This window comes from Suncus etruscus, chromosome 15 (genome assembly GCF_024139225.1).
Source record: "Suncus etruscus isolate mSunEtr1 chromosome 15, mSunEtr1.pri.cur, whole genome shotgun sequence".
In the NCBI taxonomy this organism is placed as follows: domain Eukaryota; kingdom Metazoa; phylum Chordata; class Mammalia; order Eulipotyphla; family Soricidae; genus Suncus; species Suncus etruscus.
The window spans coordinates 57817015-57840102 of NC_064862.1; the positions used below are offsets into that span (position 1 = coordinate 57817015).

At 41.9% G+C, this 23088-nt stretch overlaps 1 protein-coding gene across 1 annotated transcript in view; it reads left to right on the forward strand.

Annotated features, from left to right (window-relative positions):
* The first annotated feature begins 783 nt into the window (after positions 1-783).
* CACNG3 (calcium voltage-gated channel auxiliary subunit gamma 3) overlaps positions 784-23088 on the forward strand; it is a 93778-nt gene continuing 71473 nt past the window's right edge. The window contains exon 1 of the mRNA XM_049789203.1: positions 784-1464. Coding sequence (XP_049645160.1) covers positions 1254-1464 — 211 coding nt within the window. The 5' untranslated portion in view covers positions 784-1253. The remainder of the gene's footprint in view (positions 1465-23088) is intronic.

The window sequence follows — 23088 nt, forward strand, 5'->3', positions numbered from 1 at the left end:
CCTGGGGCCATGTTCTGCCCGCCCAAGGGAGCCATAGAGTCAACGCCTAGAGTTGTCGGCCCCTTTAAGACTGGCTCTTCCCCTAATGGGTCCCGGAGGCGCCCGCAGGAAAAATAGACAAACTTGCCTGGTTCACCAGGGGAGCCTCGCGGCGCTAGTGGGAGCCTAGAGAGCTCCAGGGAGCGCTGCGGGTTCCTCTCCCCTTCCCCTTTTCCTTAATCCTTCCGGGGGCGCGGAAGAGCTCCTGGTGCTGCAGCGCCTGGACGCTGACTACCTCGGGGGCTCCCCAAACTTTGCGCGCAGCGTGGGCCTGATAGAGCAGGGGCGAGGCGGCTGGCGGATCTGGGAGGCGCCGAGCTGAAGGAGCGGGGCTCAGCTTCCCCGCCACCAGCCACCACTTCGGTACCCCAGTTCTCTTAGTCCGGGAGAAGGGCGGGGTGCAGCGGCAAGGAGGCGCTGTCCCTTCAGCACCACCGCCGTCCCGCACCCCGCCAGCAGCTGCGGCGGCGGGAGCTGTCCCTTCAGCACCGCAGCCTTTCGCCCACCCCAGGACTCTGCCTTTTCTCCAGTTTGAGCGGGGGTGTAGGGGAGCGGGCGGGGAGCTTTCCTGGGAAGCTAGGGAAGCAACGAGCACTCTTCAACGACTCGCCTCCCAGCAGTGCTATTTTTTACCATCCGCCCTCACCCCCAACACATGCGCTGGAGCGCGCGCGCGCACACACACACACACACACACACACACACACACACACACACGCACACACACACGCACGCACACACACATTGAGAGAGAGAGAGAGAGAGAGAGAGAGAGAGAGAGAGAGAGAGAGAGAGAGAGAGAGAGAGAGAGAGAGAGAGAGAGAGAGAGATTAGAATTTCTTTGCTTGGAATTTCCCAGAGCTGTGAGGACCTAGCAGCTCTAGGCTCCCAGAGCCATGCCCTGCACGGACCCCCCTTCTGAGCCAGCTCCTGAGGAATGAAAGGAAGCCAGGAACCCCCAGAAGGCAGCCGTGATGTGGACAAACCCCCTGGCGTCGGCACCCTTCCCAGGGCCATAGGCGACTCAGGGGAAGTGGAGAGAGCTCCAGCCAGGAGAGCCCCACCGTGCCCAGCGTCCTGTGAATGCCTCGGACAAAAGGAGACACACTGGGGAGGAAGAGCCTTGCTAGGCTACAGCGCTGCAGAGTGATTTTCCCTTCTGACATTGGACCTCCCCCCTGCACCCCCATCTACCCAGAGTACCATGAAGAACTATGAGGATGTGTGACAGAGGCATCCAGATGTTGATCACCACTGTGGGAGCCTTCGCAGCCTTTAGTTTAATGACCATTGCTGTGGGCACGGACTACTGGTTATATTCCAGAGGTGTGTGCAGGACTAAATCTACAAGTGACAATGAGACCAGCAGGAAGAACGAAGAAGTAATGACCCACTCAGGGCTGTGGCGGACCTGCTGCCTGGAAGGTATTTGCGAATTCCTCTACCTTCTCTCCCCCCCCCCAGCTAATCTCATGTCTGGTCTTTTTCACTGCCTGTGGATGTTTGGGAGGGCAGGGGCGAGGCGAGTGGGGGGCAGGAGTAGAAAGAGAGGAATGGGTTCCGATGATCGATGATGATCGATGATTTCCCAGAACGTTCAGGTTGCTCCCGGCAAGACTGATGCTGTGTGGGATGGTGGGGCTGGGTTTGGTTGATTGTTTGGGAAACAGGCTTCATGTGGTGACATCTGATGGTACTCAGAGGCAGCTTCTGCAGTTGAGACAAGTGTTTGCATCAAAACCCATAGGCTGTTGTGAAATGCTTTGATCTCAGGCATGAGGTGGGATCTTTTGACTCTGCTAAAATTGTATAGCAGTGGAGAGAGAAAGAGTGTGTGTGTGTATGTGAGAGAGAGAGAGAGAGAGAGAGAGAGAGAAAGAGAGAGAAAGAGGGAGAGAGAGAGGGAGAGAGAGAGACCCTGACCTTACCTGGCACACTCGGAGCTATTTTGTTATTTTCCAAAATAGTCTTGTCAGTTTTTCCCAAGTATAATTCAACAAAAATGTTTTTATGAACTACTAATATCATCCAGTTACAGGTAAATACATATGACCTATATGCGCACACCTTTTTAAAGAAAACTTCTTCATTTATACCTGTTTCCCTATTTTGAAACAAAACCAACACAAGATCTTGGTATTTGGTATCCACCTGACTTCATTCCTCAATCAGCCCTCCAAGTCCAATACAGATAGATTTGGCATTTTGCTCATGTGGATTCTCTGAGAAATGCAGCTTTTGGCTTCTGTTTTGTTTTTAAATTGAGGGTTTGGTTTGGAATTATAATGCAGACGTCAGACCAATTTTAGAATGAGAAACTCTGAGGTAGCCTGTCGCACTGTTCAACTTGCTTTTTACTATACCAGGAGTCACTCTCTGCATCACTGGTCATTGCTTGGATGTCAGTCAGTGAGAGTAGACAGAGAAAAGGGGAACTTGAAGATCTTAAGATCTCAATATTTTAAGATCTTGAGTGCCTGAGGTAAGATACCTCGATTTGAGGAGTGGGGGCCTTTTATCAGGCTTCTAAGGAAACTGAAGCTTGTTACAAGGATAGGCAAGGAAATCTCAATTTCCCATATACTCCCCACCCCTGCTTGCCATTGGTTCTTCATGCCTGCATTTCCACTGACTGGCATCTGCCAGGGCTTCTTGAGAACTTGCATTTCTGTAAGTCACTTAGAAAATCATGCTATGACATCATTTGTTAGTGTAATATTGCATCATTCCCTCAGCTTTTTTCTATGTCCTGACACTCCTAAAGAGAAATTCTCCTGAATGTAGCACTACTATAGTTCCTCCTGTTTTCAATGTAAATTTGCAACTGGTGGGAAGCACAGGTGGGGAAGGATTACTTGAGATGCAACAAGGATCTAAAGTCAGAAGATTGGATCCCACTCACTGTAAACTGCATGACCTTGGCTAAGACATTTGCCCATTCTGACCCTCAGTTCACTAATCTAGGAAATAATTGCTTTATAATAATTGGTTATGGATGAGTATTCTCAAAATTTTCTTACTGATCCAATGGACTAGTGGAAAATCTGAAATAATACTTTCCTACATATTGACCAAAAAATACTTGCAATCACAGTGAAATTATTTGCCTGAAGGATTTGGCAGCTGTTTGAATATCTATATGATTCTAAGGATGGCATAAAAATACCAGGATTTTCCCCATGTATGTTGATCATGTTTTAGTTATGTCCAATTCTTAGAACTTACAAACCTTGGTTTGTAGAGTTAAACACCACTGTGGGCTCTCCCCTCTTCTAGTCCCAAATTTCTGAACCCTGAGAATTTCTCAACTGACGTTTTTCCCCAACATGTCCTTCCCACACCTACAGTTTGTACAAGGAATTGGAACCTCACCCAGGCATTCTGTGGGCTTAGTGGGAGGATTGAGAATTTTAATCAAGAAGGGATGTAATGCATATAAGAGACATTCTTGTTTGTCTTCATTCTTTGGAGAAAATTCATTATATCCTTTATTTCATCAGCAATTTTAAAATATTTTGCAAGTATGGGATGTAGGGATATAGACAAACTTGAATGAATTAACAATTAATTCTTAGTTCTAAAAACAGCCATATCCCCAACATCTAGAGTGACTTGATTGTAATTTGAGCTAAGAGTCTTTTCAGGGTGCTGCATGTATCAAGGACTCAAAGGAAGACCCCTGCCTTAAGTGCCCTGTCCTTCTCTGGAATGAAGCTGGACAGCCACCTCTCATTCACTCTCACTGGCTATCTCAGAGAATCAACATCCTCTTTTTCTTGGTCCATGACTCCTGGGTGATTCTTGTAGCTCCATTTACTTGTAGCTATCACCTTTGAAGAATTAAGTAAACCAAACTTTTCTAAGAGCTACGAGAGAATATTGCTATTTTATCCCAAGGATAGGTTGCTCTGGAGAGCTGAGGATATAAGAATATGACAGTTGTTTGTAAATATTCAAAGGGTTGTCTCATGGGAAAGAGATTTGAAATGTGCTGGATGTCTTCATAGGTAGTTAAACAGAAGCTACAGGGGAAATGGGGGCTTTATATTACATATGTAAGGTCTGAGATGGTATATACATCCTAAACTTGGATATAGATATAGACATAGATGATATGTCTATTGATATAGATACTATTCAAGGTGGGTTAGGAAGTTTTAGGGAATTCTGAGGCCTCCATAACCCAAGATACTGAAAAATAAAACATTATCTATGGTTTCCAAGTGATTAACCAACAGAATCCCATGAGGAGCTTTTAAAAAGCAGATGTGCTGAGCAAAGAGGGAATATCCAAAGAGTTAGAGCACATGAAGTGCCTGTAAAAGTTCAGTCCCCTATACTGCAAGCTCCCCTAAACATTGTTGGGTGTGATTCGCCCTAAAAGAAGATGATCTGATTCTACAGCCAAATACTCGGCTTCCATGAGTCTGCAGTGAATCACTAGGTTCTGAATTTTCCAAAAGTCCTCCACACAATTATGAAGCAAAAGACTTTGTACCATTCTCTGCCTAATCTATTTGGAGTCTTTACAATGGGCAAGGGAGTGATTATGTATGTTTAGCAAGATCCCATCCCTCTCTTGAGTGACAAGATAGATATTCCCAGCTTTCATTTATCAATAACTAGTCAGAATGTCATTTTTACTGAGCACTTGTGTGTACTAGGACTGCTATGAATTTTGAGAAACTAACTTCTCTGTTTGACCTCAAGTTCAATTCTGCTCACGCTTGTTTTACAGATGAGGAAGCTGAGGCTCAGGAACATTACAGATCATGTCCAAGGTCACAGAGCTTAACTCTGAGCTACTCCCTCACCTCAGTGTACTGCAATCCCAGAGCATTTGCTGGAGAACATTGATTCATGCTCCAGTAAACAGGTTGCTACCACGACAGACATTAGCTGGTGACAACATCCAGACACATGGATTTTTCCATGCAGAGAGGCTCGGCTCCCAACCTCACCGCATACCTGTGCGCTGTCGGCAGGGGTGCCAGAGCCATTAGACAGGCACGAACTCAGAGGCAGCAAAGGACACCCTTTGAATGGGAAAACAATCGACCTATGTAGAGACACCCACACTGTGATACCAGAACACAGGCCTGACTCATTATGTGGAGAGTGTGTGAGGCATTCACAAAGGCATGCCCAGCCTGCAGCATGCTTGCCATGGCAGCCTGGGAATTTGAATGAGTGCTGGTTCAATATGGGGCCAGCTCATTAAGAAAACCTTATGAGAGCTCATTGTCAGAACATGCTTCAAGCGTGGAAAGACCACTGGCCTCCAGCAGCCATCACATTTCTAGGGGCTCATCACATTTCTTGGACACTAACTATGAAGGAGGGTCGAGGACTTTTCAACTTTAACTCTGAGTTTACCCGATTCTAAAAGAGAGCTTCAGAAGACGTTAGGGGATTGCAGAGCCAACTGTTCACACAAGCCAGGTAAACAACAAAAAGGTAGCACCTCAGAATCCTCTTAAGTCCATGAGTGCAGATACAGAGGGCTGAGTAAGTGAAAACAGTAGAGAATGGTAGGATCTGTGGCAAATTGCAGAGTAGAAATTCTATCCAGGGATAACTGCTACTTGGCTTCTATTGGGTTTTGCTCCTAGAAAAAATATATATGAGCAAAATTTGACCCACTAAGACTCTCTCAAGTATTTTTTGTTTTGTTTTGTTTTGTTTTGAGGCTACACCCAGTGATGCTCAGGGGTTACTTCTGGCTCTGTACTCAGAAGTTGCTCCTGGCTTGGGGGACCATATGGGATTCTGGGGAATCGAACTGAGGTCCATCCTAGGTCACCCACTTGCAAGGCAAATGTCCTACACTGTGCCACTGCCCCGGCCCCTTTCTCCAGTTTTTTTCCTTTTTTGGAGGGGTGGGTCACACCCAGCAGTGATCAGGGCTTACTCCTGGCTCTAGGCTCAGAAATCACCATATGGGATGCCGGGATTCAAACCACTGGCCTTCTGCATGCAAGGCAAACGCCTTACCTCCATGCTATCTCTCTGGCCCCAACCTCTCTCCAGGTTTTAAAACAAGCTATAAAATGTCTGTGAGTACCTGGTTTAGCCTTTGAAAAACATGTAACCTGATAGAATACTATGCAGCTGTAATGAAAGAGCAAACCTTCCAGCTACTTGGATAGAATTGGCAGGTATTATGTTAAATGAATTAAGTCAGAGGGAGGACAAAGATAAAATGAGCTCACTCATCTGTGGTGTGTAGAGAAACAAAACAAGGGAAAGATGATATCAAAAGGCCGGAGAGATAGTACAGTAGTAGGATGTTTGCCTTGCACGTGGCCAACCCAGGATGGACCCGGGTTCAATCCCTGGCATCCCATATTGTCCCCCAAGCTGCCCAGGAGTGATTTCTGAGTGCAGAGCCAGGAGTAAACCCTGAGCAATGCCGAGTGTGGCCCAAAATCCAAAATAAATAAATAAATAAATAAATAAATAAATAAATATAGAAAAAAGGAAGACCAACCACAGAATCGATACCCAATTTACAACAAGCTGTACAAGTGTGAAACAGTTACACTAGCATTATGGGGGTAAAAGAGGGAGAAATGGAATGCATGCTGGGAACAGGGGTGGAGGGAAGACAACACTAGTGGTGGGAATGCCACTCATTCATTGTCACTATGTGCCTTAAATATTTCTGTGAAATAATTGTAATTCACTTTGACCACAATAAAAAAAATTTAAAAGAAAAAAAGATGGTATCACAAAATAATAAACTGTTGAATGACAAAACTGGAATTACCAAGCAGTGGGAAAGAGTGAGAAATAGGAGAATGAGAAGCAATACAAGGCAATTCTGGGAGATCTTGGACATAGACATAGTAGTTTTAGTGAAGTGTGATGACTGTCCATCAAAATTATGAGCATCAACATTATTGAGTGTCCATATAAACTATGAACAACAACATTATTATAAACATTACCCTAAACTAGCATTTTTTCCTTTTAAAAAGTTCCAGCAATATCATACCAATTTTCTAACTACATCTGACTCATGGATACCAGTGTTGAGCCCAGAAAATGATCTTTACAAATCATCTGTATCAAAATTTTTAATATTTTTGTACTTGATTCCTGATGGCTCCATTTTTGTCCATCATCTTTCCCCTCTCCATTAATTTTGGTAAACTTCCTAAGAAGAAGATGAAAAAAAAAAACTTCCTAAGAAGGAAAGAAAGTCCAGTTAGGATTTTAGGGTAGGGAGCTTAAAATTATGAAGAGGAGGTTTAATCAACTGCTATTTCTGTTACAGATGGGACTGGGTGACACCAAACATCTGGCTGAAACTGAAACAAAAATTATTCAGTCATTAGAAGTTCCCCCCATATTTTCCAAATCTCCAGATGGTTGACTTTTTCAGTCAGATGGGATTCCAGCTTTATTTATGTGTTTAGAAGCCTTTGGGGAAGTTATAAAGATGTGACTGAGGACAGGAGAGAGAGAAGGACATAACATTTGTGGAGTGTTTTCTAAGTGCCAAAACCTATGGAAGGAACTTTTTCCCAGGAGAACAGAAACTTGGGAAAACCAGGAAATCTTGGCCATTGGAGACTTTTCTGTCTGCAGACCTGGCAGTTTATTTTTTGCTCCCTTGTCTGAGCTCTCAGGTTGTGTGTTCTTTTTGACATGCTGAAGAATATTTCAGAGATCTTTTCTCCTAGTTCTTACATTCTCTGTCTTATCTCCAAGACCCTTCTCTCCTTGCCTCTAAAGCCCAAGAGGCAGGTAGATAAAGTGAGTTTGTGTTTTAGATACAATGGGGGAGACAGGGCTGGGGATATGGCTGAGGCTAAGCTATAAGCCCAACACTCAGTTAAAACATGTCTCTCGGGGCTGGGCGGTGGCGCTAGAGGTAAGGTGTCTGCCTTGCCAGCGCTAGCCTAGGATGGACCGCGGTTCGATCCCCAGGTGTCCCATATGGTCCCCCAAGCCAGGAGCGACTTCTGAGCACATAGCCAGGAGTAACCCCTGAGCGTCAATGGGTGAGGCCCAAAAACCAAAAAAAAACAAAAACAAAAACATGTCTCTCTTGCCATGCCAGTGCTTAAAAGGTTAGAATACAACCTTTTAATGCTTCTTAGGGGCTGGAAACTTCAGTAAAGTGGGTATGGTACTTGCCTGCTGGTTTGATTGCCGGAACCTCATAAAGAGGTGAGTCCACTGGTACTAATTTTTTAGTACAAAGCCAGCTATAAGTTGTAAACTGTAAGGTCTGAGCATTCCCGGATGTGGCCCTGAAACATAACAAAACAGAAAAATGTGCCCACCTGCTGTCAAACAGCATCTGGTCAAGTTTGCCTCCTACTTCCTCCTTCAACTTTATTCAACCTAGCACTTACTGGAAACTTCCAGATCTTCATTAGATTTCTTAAGGATTAAGACCTAACCTACAGGAACCCTTCTATGATCCTGCTCCAGTTCCAGGGAGAATCCATTCTGATCAAATGTGCCCTGGTCCTACCAGTATTTAAATACTTTCATCTTACTCCCACTTGTTTCATTATTGGTGATAAGGGTTATGTCTCTTCTTGCTACCTCTAAACAAGCAGACTCTCCCATCAAGAGAAGATGCTTTAAAAAGACTTCATTTTCCTTTGTCCACCTGAAATGTCATTTTCTGTGTTAGAACAAAAGCATTCCAAGATGGTAGCCAATTCTGACTTCATATTTTCATGGGTGGTCAGTGTGTGTACAGAAAAACACAAAACAATAACTTGAGCAAAGGGATGACTCTGTCTTTTGCTGCTCTCAAAAATCAGAATATACCAAGTGGCCAAGGAGGGGTGGTCATTCAATTCCTGTGGGGGGTTGCAACTTTGTGTGACCAAGCTCTTATTATAGATATGTCTCCCATTGATTAGATGTTTACTTGTAGAAAACTTGGGAATATGCCCATAAATTTTTGTTCAGTAGAGGTACAAATGATATTTTTGCTCATTAGAGGAGATAACCTCAAATATTGTGGATTTATGGCAGGTCCTCTGGGACATTAATCAGTTTTATATCTAACCTCACTGTCTCATTTTAGAATTGTTTTTCACAGAAAAAAAAACATCCTCTTCAGAACAAGCTTTGTCATTCTGCTGATTTTCTCATTGAGGAGTTGAAACAAACTTGATTTCAACAACTGGAAAATTGGACTTTGACAAGAAGAGGTTTGCTCTTCCCTTTTCCATCTCCCTCCACCCTGATTTACTATCTGAAATGTTGGAAATATTTCTGAGGTTACATAGAAAGGCCTCTAAAGTGCTCAGGTTATTATTCTTTTCTTCACCTCTAACCCTAGACTCTCTGAGGCCATCTTGAAATATAGGAGCAGCTGGGCCTTGGGTCATTGATGAGAGAACACAGGAAAGGTAGGGTGTCCAGGGCCAATGATATCTAGATTCTAAACCTATGGCCTGACACTGATTGATTGAGAGACTTTGAAAGACATTTACTCTATGAGAATGAACTTCTTCACCTGAGAAATGAGGAGACTAGATAGAACAGGTGTTTTTAGCTGTTTCTGTTTTAGTTATTGTGGCAGTTCCTTCATACCTTCAAGTGTTTAAGCACCATGTCAGCTTTTAATTCTTGATACATTTCTTTGAGACAAAATCCAGGTGCCAAGATGCCTAAATTGGCTCTCTCCTATTCTTCTACCTCTGTTCCAATACTTTTAGCTCCTCAGTGAATTATGGGTGGCTCCAAGAAAGAGCCATAAAAATATAAAGGATCTATCAACAGAAAGACTCTGGCTCTCACTCCTGATTGACTTCACACTTAGGCAGCTATACTGCATGCCTGCCTTGCTTCGGAGGGAGTTGGAATGGAGAATCCCTGAGCTGAGAGAGCAAATGAGAATGATACTTTGTACTTGGAATCTTGTTTGTAATGGGACCTAGCTTGTAACGGGAATCTTGTTGGGAATGTGGATCTAGTTTGGAATGGGAATCTTGTTGGAATGGGGATCTTGTTATGAAAGGGAATTTGGGGGAATGGAAAATCTAGTTTATAATGGGCATTTCATTAGAAAGGGAATTTGTTGGGGCCAGAGAGATAGCACAGCGGTAAGGCGTTTGCCTTAGGCGAAGAAGGACGGTGGTTCAAATCCCGGCATCCCATACAGTCCCGCGAGCCTGCCAGGAGCGATTTCTGAGCATAGAGCCAGGAGTAACCAACCCCTGAGTGCTGCCAGGTGTGCCCCCCCCCAAAAAAAGGGGGGGACTTGTTTGGAATGACAATCTTGTTTGGAATGGCGGTCTTGTTAAAAATGGGGATCTAATTTGAAATGGAAATTTTATTAGTGAGCTCACTTTCTATTCCCCAGACTTTCTCCTGTGCTTATGGAGACATAAACAGGATCTTGGGGAAAATAAAAATATAGTCTGGCCTTTTAAAGACAAAAAAAATAGCTTAACACCCTTGCCACAGCTCACTCAGAGGTATATGGGAGTCCATAGTAAGTTTATTTTTTTTTACAAGTATCCTTTGTTTTCCCAAGATTACTAGATGACTTTTATTTTCTCTTGCAATGTTGGCCTTTCCAGTAGCCTCTTCCTCTGATCAGGTACTGCTTTGGGTCCTCTTTTCTGTTCTTAACTGTAAAATCTATACTAGCTCTTTGCCCAGGTAGTCCTGAACCTCTTCCTCAGACATAAAGAGATGGAGAAAAAAATCAGTGAGATATCCCTGCGCTCTAATGGTTTCCCCTGGTGAAGCAAGCTTTGGAAGTCAGTTCTCAGATGGGAATAGAAAGAAAGGAAACTAGAGAGAGACAGTGGGTAGGTGACAGGGAAAAGATTGAAGACCTCAAGCAGCAATTTCTGTGAGTCCAGATTATCCCTCCATATAGTCCCATAAATGAGAATCTTCTGTCCATGATACTTTAAAAATGTGGAAATGGCCACATTTATAAAAGGAATCTTACCTTCCACATGTTACAAATCACTTTACAAATGCTTGGGGCAGGAGTAAAACTGGAAAGGCCCTTAGCATCATTCAAACACAATTGAAGATCCAAAAAAGACATAAGATATGCCAGAGAAAACCCAATAAATACAAAAAAGAAAGGACAGAACCCTGTAAACTATTTAGTTATGGGGTAAAGAACAGGGAATCTAAGGAAAATGTGAGTATGGGGGTGCACTTGGAGGAAACTGTGGCTGAAAAGAGGAGAAGGAGTTTAGGATTTGATGCTCAGGCTCTGATGCTGACCACCAAGCCATAAAGATGAGCAGTGAAGTCTAGAATAGGTATTTTCTGCCAAAGAGACCATACCAGGCAGGAAGGAGACATGACCATGTGATGCTCCTTGGGGAATAATGAGGGCCCAGATGGGTTCATGCCAGGTGGGCATGAGATCCCACTTCTGGGGCTAAGTCTGATTGTCTTTCTAGTTATATAACGCCAAAATGGGTCTTGGGGGCTATTTCCAAGAAAGCTCTGAAGGAAGTGAATAGGCCATGAGAACTCAAGAAAGAGATGCCAAGAAAATAGTAGAAATAATCAATGGGAACACTTAATAAACACCTTCTGTATGCTAAGCTCTGATTATTGGGGGTAGATGGGGCATTCAGTTCTGTGAATTCAGTTCATTTATTTTATTATTTAGCAGACACAAAACAAGCACTGACAGATATCATTTAATTTTGGTGACTTCCGTAGGGGGTAGGTACTAGCTTTATGGCCAGGATTTGACATCTATCCAATGTTATATAGTTTGACAAACTATATGATATAATCCCCACCAAAAGTGGGGATATATGATTATAATCCCCACCAAAAGTTCAGGGTGGAAAATAAAACTCAGTGGCAATCACAAAGGCAACTTGTGAGGTTCTTGATTTGACCCCTGGGAATACAAAGAGTCTCCTTTCTAACCAGCTCCCTACAAATGACCTCCTTATACTCAATTCATCTACCTCCACTCTCTTTAATTCTCTAAGAGTTTGATTTGGTTCTGTCTGTTTATTTGTTTAATTTCTTTATACATCACTTCTGATTAAAATGATATGTATCTGGTGTATTTCATTTAGCATAATACCTTTCAAGGTCCATCCATGTTGTTACAAGCGACTATTTCACTCCTTCCTCTGCCCATGTCATATTTCATTGCAATGATATATGTATATTCTACATCTTTCTCAGCCACCAATCCATTTAGATACACTAAGCATGTTTACATTTATTGTCATTAAAATAATTCTTCAGGGACCAGAGCAACAATACATCAGGTAAGGTATTTACCTTGCACATGATTGACCCAGGTTCAATTCCCAGTACTCTGCCAGGAGTGATCCCTGAGCATTGCTAGGGGTTCCCAAAAATCAAATAATAATTATACTATCTAAAAATAATAGAGCTGCAATGAATGAAGGAATGAAACTCTTTTAGAATTTATGTTTTTGTATTCTTTAGATAAATACCTAAAAGTAAAACAGCTAGATCATATGGCATTTCTATTCTTAAGCTTTTAAAATATTTCTGCAATGTTTTCCATAGTGATTATACCCATTGACAATCCCACTAACACTCATTTCACCCTTTTCTTTACCTCCTTGCCAACACTTGTATTTCTGAGTTGATTTTTATAATATATATATATATTTTTACAAATAACATTGTATACATTACCCTCCTCCTAATCCAGAAAATAAGATCAAGGACACAAGATGTAAGTATTTGGTGTACTAGATTTTAAAGGCCCATAATGCTGGAGATAAAATATCTTTCATGTGGAAATTTTTTATCTGATAGCGCTTGGGCTAGCCAGGCTGTCCCAGAGGTCAAACTCAGGCATGTTCTCTTATTCCTGACTCAATGAAGTATTTTTAAATTATAATACCAACCATTTGAAAGCAAAAGTAACACACAAAAATTTTAACAGTGGAAGATTCTTGCATCTTGGACATCTTGGAGTGTTTGATATTATTAGTTCCGTGGCTGGTCCACAACTTGAGGAGTAATCATGGACATGCTTTTTATTAGGTTTTGTTGAATTTTAAACTCTATTTTAGACAAGGGTCAGTGTTTTTCTTGAATGATTTTGTTCCTTAAGAGGACCTATGATCCAACTCACACAAAACTCAAGGGACCAACGCCATCTTTGCAGGGCACTAAACACCCACTAGGCATGCAACAACTCTCTGGCTTTATTCTTAGTGATGAAGAACTTGTGGGAGCCATAAATAGGCAGTTAGGATAAAAGCAGGCCAGGCCTAATACTATCTAACCATCTTTTAAGTGAAATGTACTAAGAAACACTCTAGAATATCCTCTTGCTATTCAAATCCTCTTCCTTGGACCATTTACCTGAACCACCTGCAGAACCACAGCCCAGTACATCACTGATGCTTAACACACTTACATTGAATTTGTTGTGGGATAGGAAATAATCCAATCCCATTTTGCTTCTCTTAGTGAATCCATGTGAATCCCTCAGAATCACTGTTTTGCTCCTTTGTGCTTAAAAAGCACTTAAAAAATATCCTCTAATCCTTGCCACAGTTGTTGGTTATTCAACAGCCTGTAGTTTGAGGAAATATGACTTCTCTGTCTTAAAATCTCCACGTTATTTCTCTAACCCTTATTTCATTTAGTTTTATTTTCCTAAAAGGGTAATCTTTCAGAAGTCTCCTGTAAACATTTTCCTCAATACTCTGGGTGCAAACTTGGAGAAAGAAAAAAGAAAACACATCTTGTGTCAACAAATCATGTCCACCACCCACAAGTACAGTTTTATTCTTTTGTGCTTAAGATGCACTATAGATATGATTGCATACATGGTGGGGAAAGTGAAGTTTCAAGGCTCTCTATTCCTTGACATATATTATTGGGCACCATTCTTAGTACCCCTAGAATACAATCATAACTGCTTGTTCTGTTAAAGTGATGCCAAGAATCATGGGTTCAAAATTCTATGTATGCTAGAATTTGGGCTGAGATCTCCAGGACTTTGTTGGAGTGAATGCAGGCAGGCTCCTCATGCCTTTTTGTCCAACCACAGCCATAGCAGTCACAGAACTTGGAATTCCTGGACTGTGCAATGTAGCCACATGACACCTCCAATTTTTTCAATATTTATTCCCCAATAGGAACACACCAAATTAGTTCTCAAAGTAGCATAAAGACCACCTAAGATGAATGAACAAAGCCAACAGCAGAAGATCATCTTGCAACAAATAGCTTAGTAGACCTTCAGATAATGATTTAATGATACCATTGCAAGATATAATCCTTTTTACAAATTTTCTTTTGATGCAGGGTTTTTTGTGTGTGTGATGATTCCAGTACCACATAGTTGTAAAAAAGCAATATAAAGTAAATTATTTCATGTCTGCCAGAGGAGCAGGCTGTGAATGGATGGGAATCCAGGGTCAATGGTGGAGAGAATGTTATACTGGTGATAGAATTGGTGTTGGAACATGGAATAGCAGAAACAAGTGTATTTTTGTTGCTGGTTTTTTGTTTTGTTTTGTTTTATTTTTTGTTTTGAGTCACGTGGCAGCGCTCAGGGGTTACTCCTGGTTCTATGCTCAGAAATTGCTTGGGGGACCATATGGGATGCCAGAGGGTCTTGGGGGACCATATGGGATGCCAGGATTCGAACCACCAACCTTCTGCAAGCAAGGCGAATGCTTTGGATCTTCATGATATCTCTCCGGCCCCAAAACAAATGTACTTTTAGCAACTATGTAAACCACTGTATTTAAATAAAGTAATAAAAAATTTTAAATCATGGGTTTATCATCACCAAAATTCCATAAACACCTGGGGGGATTACTTTGCACATGGGACAGTTAATATATGACATCTTCACAGCAAATCATCTTGACCCTTTGCAAATCACAGGTAAGCAGAACCAGTGGGCTGTTTAGCAGCATCGAGTGCCTTAAGTTAGATCCCCTTACTTTGGCCATGACTTTTCAGAATCAGTACTTTTTACCAAAGACAAAAAATCTGCACTGAGATTTAGATGTTCTAAGGGGAGAAAAACCAAGAGAGTTACACAGAGATACAGTGATATTCTGTGGAGTCAAAAGTCTCCTGCTCAAACAGATCTCTCTGCTCTTCTGCTGTGTGGCACAGGTTGGCTTCATTTCACTCTCTGCGCAGGGGAGACGGCAGGGCTAGGGCTCAAGAGATAACAGAACCTAGAGTAAGTCAGCAGTACACACTCCTTCCCTGAGTCAGGCAATTTTCCAGTGAGATATTCCCTAGAGCTGCAGAGGAAATGCAGAGTCCTCACCCAAGACAGCAAGCTGCCCTATTGCTGGAGAATTTTTAGAACAGAAGGGTGCACACTTGTAAAATAATGAAGCTGGAGGGATAGTAGAGTGGGCAAGGAGCTTGGGTTCAATTCTGAGCAGCATGTATGGACCCTTTAAGCATGGCCAAGAGCAACCCCTGAGTACCACTGGGTGTAGCCCTAAAACAAAAATAAAATAGGCTTCCCCAGGAAGGAAACATTTAACCCCAAGTGCCAAGGTTGGTAGGGACGGGGCGAAGGGCTGAGCAGGAAGAACCTTCCAGGCCAAAGAAAAGTAGGTGCCAACCAGAAGTGGAACTGTAATAGGGAGGAGGCATGTGTGCTGGGGATAAGGAAATCAGTGGGGTTGAAAGGGCAGAGCAAGGGATTTGGGGTGTTGCAGACCAGCAGGTAGTAATGAGGCCACTCACCTGCTGAAAGAAGGCCTTAAAGAAAGTGGGAGGGACCTTGGCCTTGATTCTGAATCCCTAGAAGCCTTTTCCAAAGCTGCTGAGTCTGGGAACTTTACATCCCTAAGTTGGTTCCATCTGAACCTTGCCCATACCTATGTTATTCGCTACTAACTGGAAGGAGAGATTTTGCCTGGGATCTCCCTTGTTTTCCACAGACAGAAACATTGAACTCTAACCATGAATACCTTGACCTTCCTTGTTTTGTATCCTCTGGACCCTGTCTAGTAACCAGCTTCTCTGCCTTCTCTTTGGTGTCATCTTCCTTCTCCCTCTGCACATGGGTCTCTGGTGCCTGGCTGTTTCCTGTTTTGTATTTTTAATGTTCTATTTCTCATTGTGGGGAAATAGATGAACCAGTAGGAGGAGGGTATGTCTAATGTGTCTTAAAGCTTGGGATTTCCTGGGCATCTTTGTTTTTCTTCTTTTAGTTATTTTGGGTGGAGGGCCACACCTGGCGGTATTCAAAGGCTTTCTCCCGACTCTGTGCTCAGAGATTGATCATTTCTGGTAATGCTCAAGGATCATTCCAGGCAGTGCTATGTCATACTGGGAATTGAATATGGGTGGCCTCAATTCAAGACAAGCACCTTTACCCACTAATTTACTTCTCCAGCCTCATGGAACTCCCAGATGTCTGCTCTTCATCACTTCTAGTTGGTATCTTATCCCAAGTTGCCTAAGAGCCCAGGCAAAGTGGAAGGTTTACACAGGGAGAGGGGAGACTGTTCATTGGTTCCCAAATCTCTAGGACCCTTCTCTGTGTGGGACTCTGTGTTGGGGCTGAACATTCAACAGAGCCTGGAAAAATTCTTGTCTCTAGAACTTTTCCAGTTTGCATGCAGGGAAAAGGTTGAGAAGTGTTACTGAGGAACCAGGGTAGAATTTCATGGGACACAAAAATAAGAGGTTCTGAAGTTTGGGGGGGCAAGACAGTTTGTCAAAGAATTTTTCACAGGACTTATGTCTCCCCTAAGATGCAACTTCTACATATCACAGGTACCCAGAATACATTGGCCAATGTCTAGAAAGGTTGGTATTGAATCTGACGAGGGGACTTGGGAGCAGGAGTAGAAATGACCTCTAATTTTTTTAACCACATACAGACAAGAATGGACCAGTTCTAGAAATCCACAGAGACAAATGTAAGAACTTAGTGGTTATACTTTTCTTTACCCTCTGTCTCTCCAAAAAAAAAAAAAAGAAGGGGGATTTTTTTTTGTTATTAAGGGGTTGTTTTTTATAGTTTCATTGTAATAATCAATATGAAGTAAATGAAATATAGTGTCAATATAAAGTAATAAAAATATAGAGTATAAATTATAATGCCTGCCAAAAGAGCAAGTTAGAGAGCAGAAATCTGGGGACAATGGTAGAGGGAATGTTACACTGGTGGTGGGATTGGTATTGGAAAATGGAATGCCAGAAACAACTGTATTATGAATAACTTTGTAAACTACGATGTTTAAATGTAGTAATAATTTTTAAGTGGGGTGTGGCAAGGAAACTGGTCAAAGGTCTTTGTTCATACTCTGCTGGCAGGAGTCCTGGGTCATCCCTAGAAACTGAGCACGACCTGGTGTGTCATTTCTCCATTTTTAAAAAATATAAATGATGCTTCAAAGGGCCAAAAAGATAGTATAGGGGTTAAAGCACTTGTCTTAACCCAATTTGCTCCCCAACACCACATATGGCACTGCCAGGAGTGATTCCTAAGCATAGAGTCAGAGCAAGCCCTGAGCATTGATGAATGTAGCTTCCCAAACACCAAATTTTAAATACTCTATTTTTGTCATGCTCTTTTGAATGGTATTTTTTCCATTTTCTGAACAAAATTACTTTCTATATAAAATTAACACAATGAAACCTTTTCACACTCTTTGAACAACAAAAGGGGGCCAGAGATAAAATGAGCACAGGGGTTAAGATGTTTGACTTACAGCTGACCAAGGTTCCATCCCTGGAACTCTATATGTTTCCCCTGGATCCAGCAGGTGTAAGCCCTGAGCTCTGCTGGGGGTGCCTCCCCCCAAACAAACAGACAAAAAATAATAACAAAACAAAGAGGCAAAGCCATATCTCCCCTGTATCCTCACCTTCCTCTTGCCCTCAAATGACACAATTTCCTGTTTGGGGAGTAGCTAATAAGTATTATTTCCCTGTGTGTCTGCTCTCCCAAGTCAGAGAGATTAGCAAGGGTATATTTTTTCCTTTACAGTTCAAATGCTCAATCAACTCAAAAGTTTTTAAAAATGAGCCCTCAATTTATGAAGACATTTAATCATGCACACTTTAAAATCAAATCACAGAGAAGGGTTTTTAATGACATGACTCTGTCTCAGAAATATTCCTCCCTCCCCACCCCGAGGGCTGCTCCTTCGAGCAAGCTTCATAAATAATTTTCTCGGATCTGACTCTTTGGGTGGTTCCGTTCATCTCTCTAACCAATGTGTTTATTTCTTGATTTATAATCTATTGACTTCCTGTCATAATGCCTGAGGACTGCACTCTTTCACTCCACCCTCAGTATTGATTAACTTTCTAATTTCTAAAAAATAACATCAATCTTCCTTTCATTTTGCCATCCACCTTGAGTAGAATGTCTTCACTTCCCACATTAGCTGCATGAGGATGGCCCTGTCCCTGTCTACAAGTTGTCCTTGAACTTCTTCACGGTCAAGATTCATCTCGGATCCAGAGTCATAGTTCAGCAGGGAGAGCATTTGCCTTGTTCATGGCTCACCCAAGTTTCATCCCTAGCACCACATATGGTTCCCCAGTCCCATCAGGCATGATCCCTGAACATCAAACCAGAAATAATTCCTGAGCACCACAGGGCATGACTCTTACAAAAAAACACACAAACAAACAAAGAAGCAAGCAAATAAAAATTCATCCCATACCATTCTCGTCTGTCACCATGCAAGTGTCCTGGCCTGGTAGAGACCAATACTTAAGTATGAAAGCAAATGAACATGGTTGCAAGGATGTGGCAAGTGTTTCTTACCCAGCAAAGTGGTTTTGTAGCTTTCTGTTTTCTCTCTTTGTGGTTGTTATAATGTCACTGTCATCTCTGAATCACTCCAAGAAAAATGTCCTGACCAAGCTTCCTTTTACATCCTCAGTGGCTCCAATCATGCTGTATGTCTGTTTATCTCCTACATGGGCTGGTCCAGGTTTCTGAATATCTGATGCACTCAAAGAAGTTTTTAACGGGCTATTTTAGAGCTGAGTTGAGCTTTTAAAAATGTATACTTTTTAGTAGAGCAAAAGACCTTCTCCTACTTCCTGTTCCTTCCTATGTACAGTATAGAAATTAAAAAATTAGCCTTAAAGCCAAAGTGATAATAAGGTAGCTTGCCTTGCTTGTAGCCAACCAGATTTAAGCCCAGGTTTCCCATAACACAGGGTCTCCCCTGAAAAACTCCTAAGTATAGTCAGGAGTAACCCCCGGGGCATCACCAGGTATGACCCAAAAGCATTAAAAAAAAAAAAGTCAGCCTTAGGGACAAAAAAAATACTCAGCAGTATGGATGTATACGGAATCTATTATGCTGAGTGAAATAAGTCAGAGAGAGAGAGAAAAACGCAGAATGGTCTCACTCATCTATGGGTTTTAAGAAAAATGAAAGACATTCTTGCAATAATAATAATTTCCAGACACAAAAGTGAAAAGAGCTGGATGTTCCAGCTCACCATAGGAAGCTCACCACAAAGAGTGATGAGTTTAGTTAGAGAAATAACTACATTTTGAACTTTCCTTATAATGAGAATGTATGAGGGAAATGGAGAGCCTGTTTAGAGTACAGGCGGGGGTCGGGTGGGTAGGAGGGAGACTTGGACATTGGTGATGAGAATGTTGCACTGGTGATGGGTGGTGTTCTTTACATGACTGAAACCCAAAAACAATCATGTATGTAATCAAGGTGTTTAAATAAAAAAAAATGTTTAAAAAAAAAAAAAAGCAGATAAAGTGCTTGCCTTGTGCATGGCCTACTCAGGTTTGGTTCCCAAATTCCATATGATTTCTGAGCCCCTCCCTGAGAGTAGATTTGAATGTGTCCCCCTTCAAAAAAAAGAAAAATAAATTCAGTTGGGGTAGGGGTAGGTTGGTAAGGATGGCACAGGCGTTAAGGTATTTGATTTGAATCCTGATGACCACAGCTCAAATCACTAACACTATGAGTGCCCATCCCATCGCAGCATTGCCAGGGGTCAATCCTGAGCACAGAATCAGGAATGCTCCTAGGTATGGTGACTTCTGTCTCTCCAAAAATAATTCAACCTTTGTTGTCAGAGAACTCAGGTTAAATCTCAGCTCGACCACTGCTCCTGTGTCACTGCGCTTGTTCCCCAACCTCCCTGGTATAATTTTCCTCTTTGTCAAATGAAGGTTTTTGTTATACCTACTCACAAGGTTGCAATGGCACTTAGTGAAGTCTTGTTTTGGCAATGCTTAGAACAGCACCCAGCAACCTACATGCTGCTTGTAGAGAGCTGACCACTATTGCCATCTCATGATGAACAGATGAGGCAGAATCTGTCCACCTGCACGGCACTGCCTTCAAGAATCAGTGGTACAATCAGGCATCCTCTGGGTTATGTCCGTCCTGAGACTCTTTACACATGCCCATAGACAAAGGCAAAGCCAAGGATAGAGCTGATGGAGACCCTCACTGGAACTAGCCTCTCTGGCTTTGGTGATGCATCTTGGGTCTGTTTTTTCCCCACACTGATTAATGAGGGTACTCCAATCTTAATAAAAAATATTCTAAAATATCCTGAATTTGGCCTCATGGGACAACCATCAGCACTAACATAAGAGTGCACTGTGTCCTTTGATGCCTTGTTTCACTTGACCTATCATTTGGTTCAAAGGCCCCCCTGGATCTCAGAGCCTTTGTACTGTGGAACAAATGGAACTCAGAGAAGTCATGTTCCCTGTTTTCACAGCTAGCAAAGGTGGGTTTCCAGACTATTTCTTTTCAACCTAAAACCCAACCACCATAAATACTCATCACAGAACTTAACTTTCTCCGAGGAGTGTTTTGTTAACCTGGATAGTTGGAGATCCCCAGAACCATGTCAAAAAATCTTGCCAGATCAAAACTACTTCAAAGAAGGAGATAAGTGATATGCATGATACCCCTTCGGCAATAATATTATAAACTACAGTGTCTAAAGGGAGAAGAGGAGGAGGAGAAGAAGAAGAAGAAGAAGAAGAAGAAGAAGAAGAAGAAGAAGAAGGATGAGAAGATGAAGAAAAAGAAGATGATGAAGAAAACTAAGAAGACAGAAAACAAAGAATACATAAGAAGAAGGAGGAGGAGGAAGTGGAAGAAAAGGAGGAGGAGAGGAGAAAAAGTAGAAGAGGAAAATAAGGATAAAGAGAAGAAGAAAAGAAGAAGAGGAAGAAGAAGAAGAAAGAGGAGAAGAAGGATGAGAAGAAGATGAAGAAAAAGAAGATGATGAAGAAAACTAAGAAGACAGAAGACAAAGAATACATAAGAAAGAGGAGGAGGAAGTAGAAAAAAAGGAGGAGGAGAGGAGAAAAAGTAGAAGAGGAAAATAAGGATAAAAAGAAGAGAAGAAGAGGAAGAAGAAGAAAGAGAAGAAGGATGAGAAGAAGATGAAGAAAACTAAGAAGACAGAAGACAAAGAATACATAGAAGAAAGAGGAGGAGGAAGTAGAAGAAAAGGAGGAGGAGAGGAGAAAAAGTAGAAGAGGAAAATAAGGATAAAGAGAAGAGAAGAAGAAAGAAGGAAGAAGGAATAAAAAGATGATGATCTGCCGAAGGAGGAGGAGGAGGAGAAGAAGAAGAAGAAGAAGAAGAAGAAGAAGAAGAAGAAGAAGAAGAAGAAGAAGAAGAAGAAGAAGAAGAAAGAAGAAGAAGAAGAAGAAGAAGAAGAAGAAGAAGGAAGAAGAAGAAGAAGAAGAAGAAGAAGAAGAAGAAGAAGAAGAAGAAGAAGAATAAGAAGAAGAAGAAGTAGAAGAAGAATAAGAAGAAGAAGAAGAAGAAGAAGAAAGAAGAAGAAGAAGAAGAAGAAGACTGGAATATAGCACAGGTCTTGAATGCCAGCAGTGCAAACACACACACACACACACACACACACACACACACACACGAATGTATTTGAGGATCCTGAGCTCAATCTAAAACAGAGAAACCAACCAGAACTAGCATCATTTACAAACTCCCCCTAACACTAGTTTTACTTTGAAAAGTCTTTGAGGATGTGGTGAATAGAAAATACTAGTTCAGTGAAATTTTATGAAATCTTGAACTTCAAGTGCAGTGAAATGCAAAGTAGGCATTTGACTCAGGACAGCATTGGTCTCCCGCAAAGACACTCGTGTGATGAGTTACGAGCTGAACTACCTTCTGTTACCCCCAACAGAGGCCCCGGGAAGCACCATATTTACTTGTAAGAATGACTGACAAGCAAATTATGGTTATTCAGACTTGGGAATTTGGCAGACATTTTCTTGAAAATGAGCTAAGTGTGCCTGTCACTCCAAGGAAAGCAAGTAACCATGTTTGTTGCCAGGAGAAAATTCCATGTTTCAAGGGGAAAATCACAGTTTTTACATGGAACTGCTTGCTCTTCAGGAGCAAATATCATTTCCTTCTGAGATGCCATGCCCTGTGTCTGGTGTAGAGGCCTAGGGAGCTCAGTCAGCAGTGAGTTACAAAGGCCTGATGCATGATGGTACAAAATCATCACTGGCAAAAGATACATCTCAAGTGTAGGATCTCCCAACAGATTTTAATGGACATGAAAGTTTGTAAATAGGTAAATAAAATTTCAGACTTTACACTAGAAGTTGCTTTTAAGTGGTTCCTCACTTGCTGTGTTTTGGTGTTGTTTCAAAGAATATTTGCAACAATCATCGATAGTTGTTCAAATGCTCTTTGCCAATCAGAGATCTGGGTTCTAGAAGTTCTTTGTATATTTAAACCCAAACACAGGGCAGCAGAGATAGAAATCTCTCTGCCTTCTGCGACGCCAGACATGAAAGACATTTGTAGGAACATCGCAACAAATGCTGCTTTTCCCATTTACGTTGTTCCTTTTGACACACATGTTATTTAAGTTGACATGCAGTAGGGTTGATCATTTATTTCCAAATGAGTTTGAAAATAAAATTTTGGTTCAATGTGCACTTACTTTTCTCATCCAGGGGACTTATATCCCAGGTAGACAACAACTCCATCATTTACAAGTTAAAAGGGACACCTCCCCCCCCCAACCCCAGCCACAGCTGAATTGTCATTCTGACCACAAATTTCACATGACTAAGAAATGATGTTCAGATTT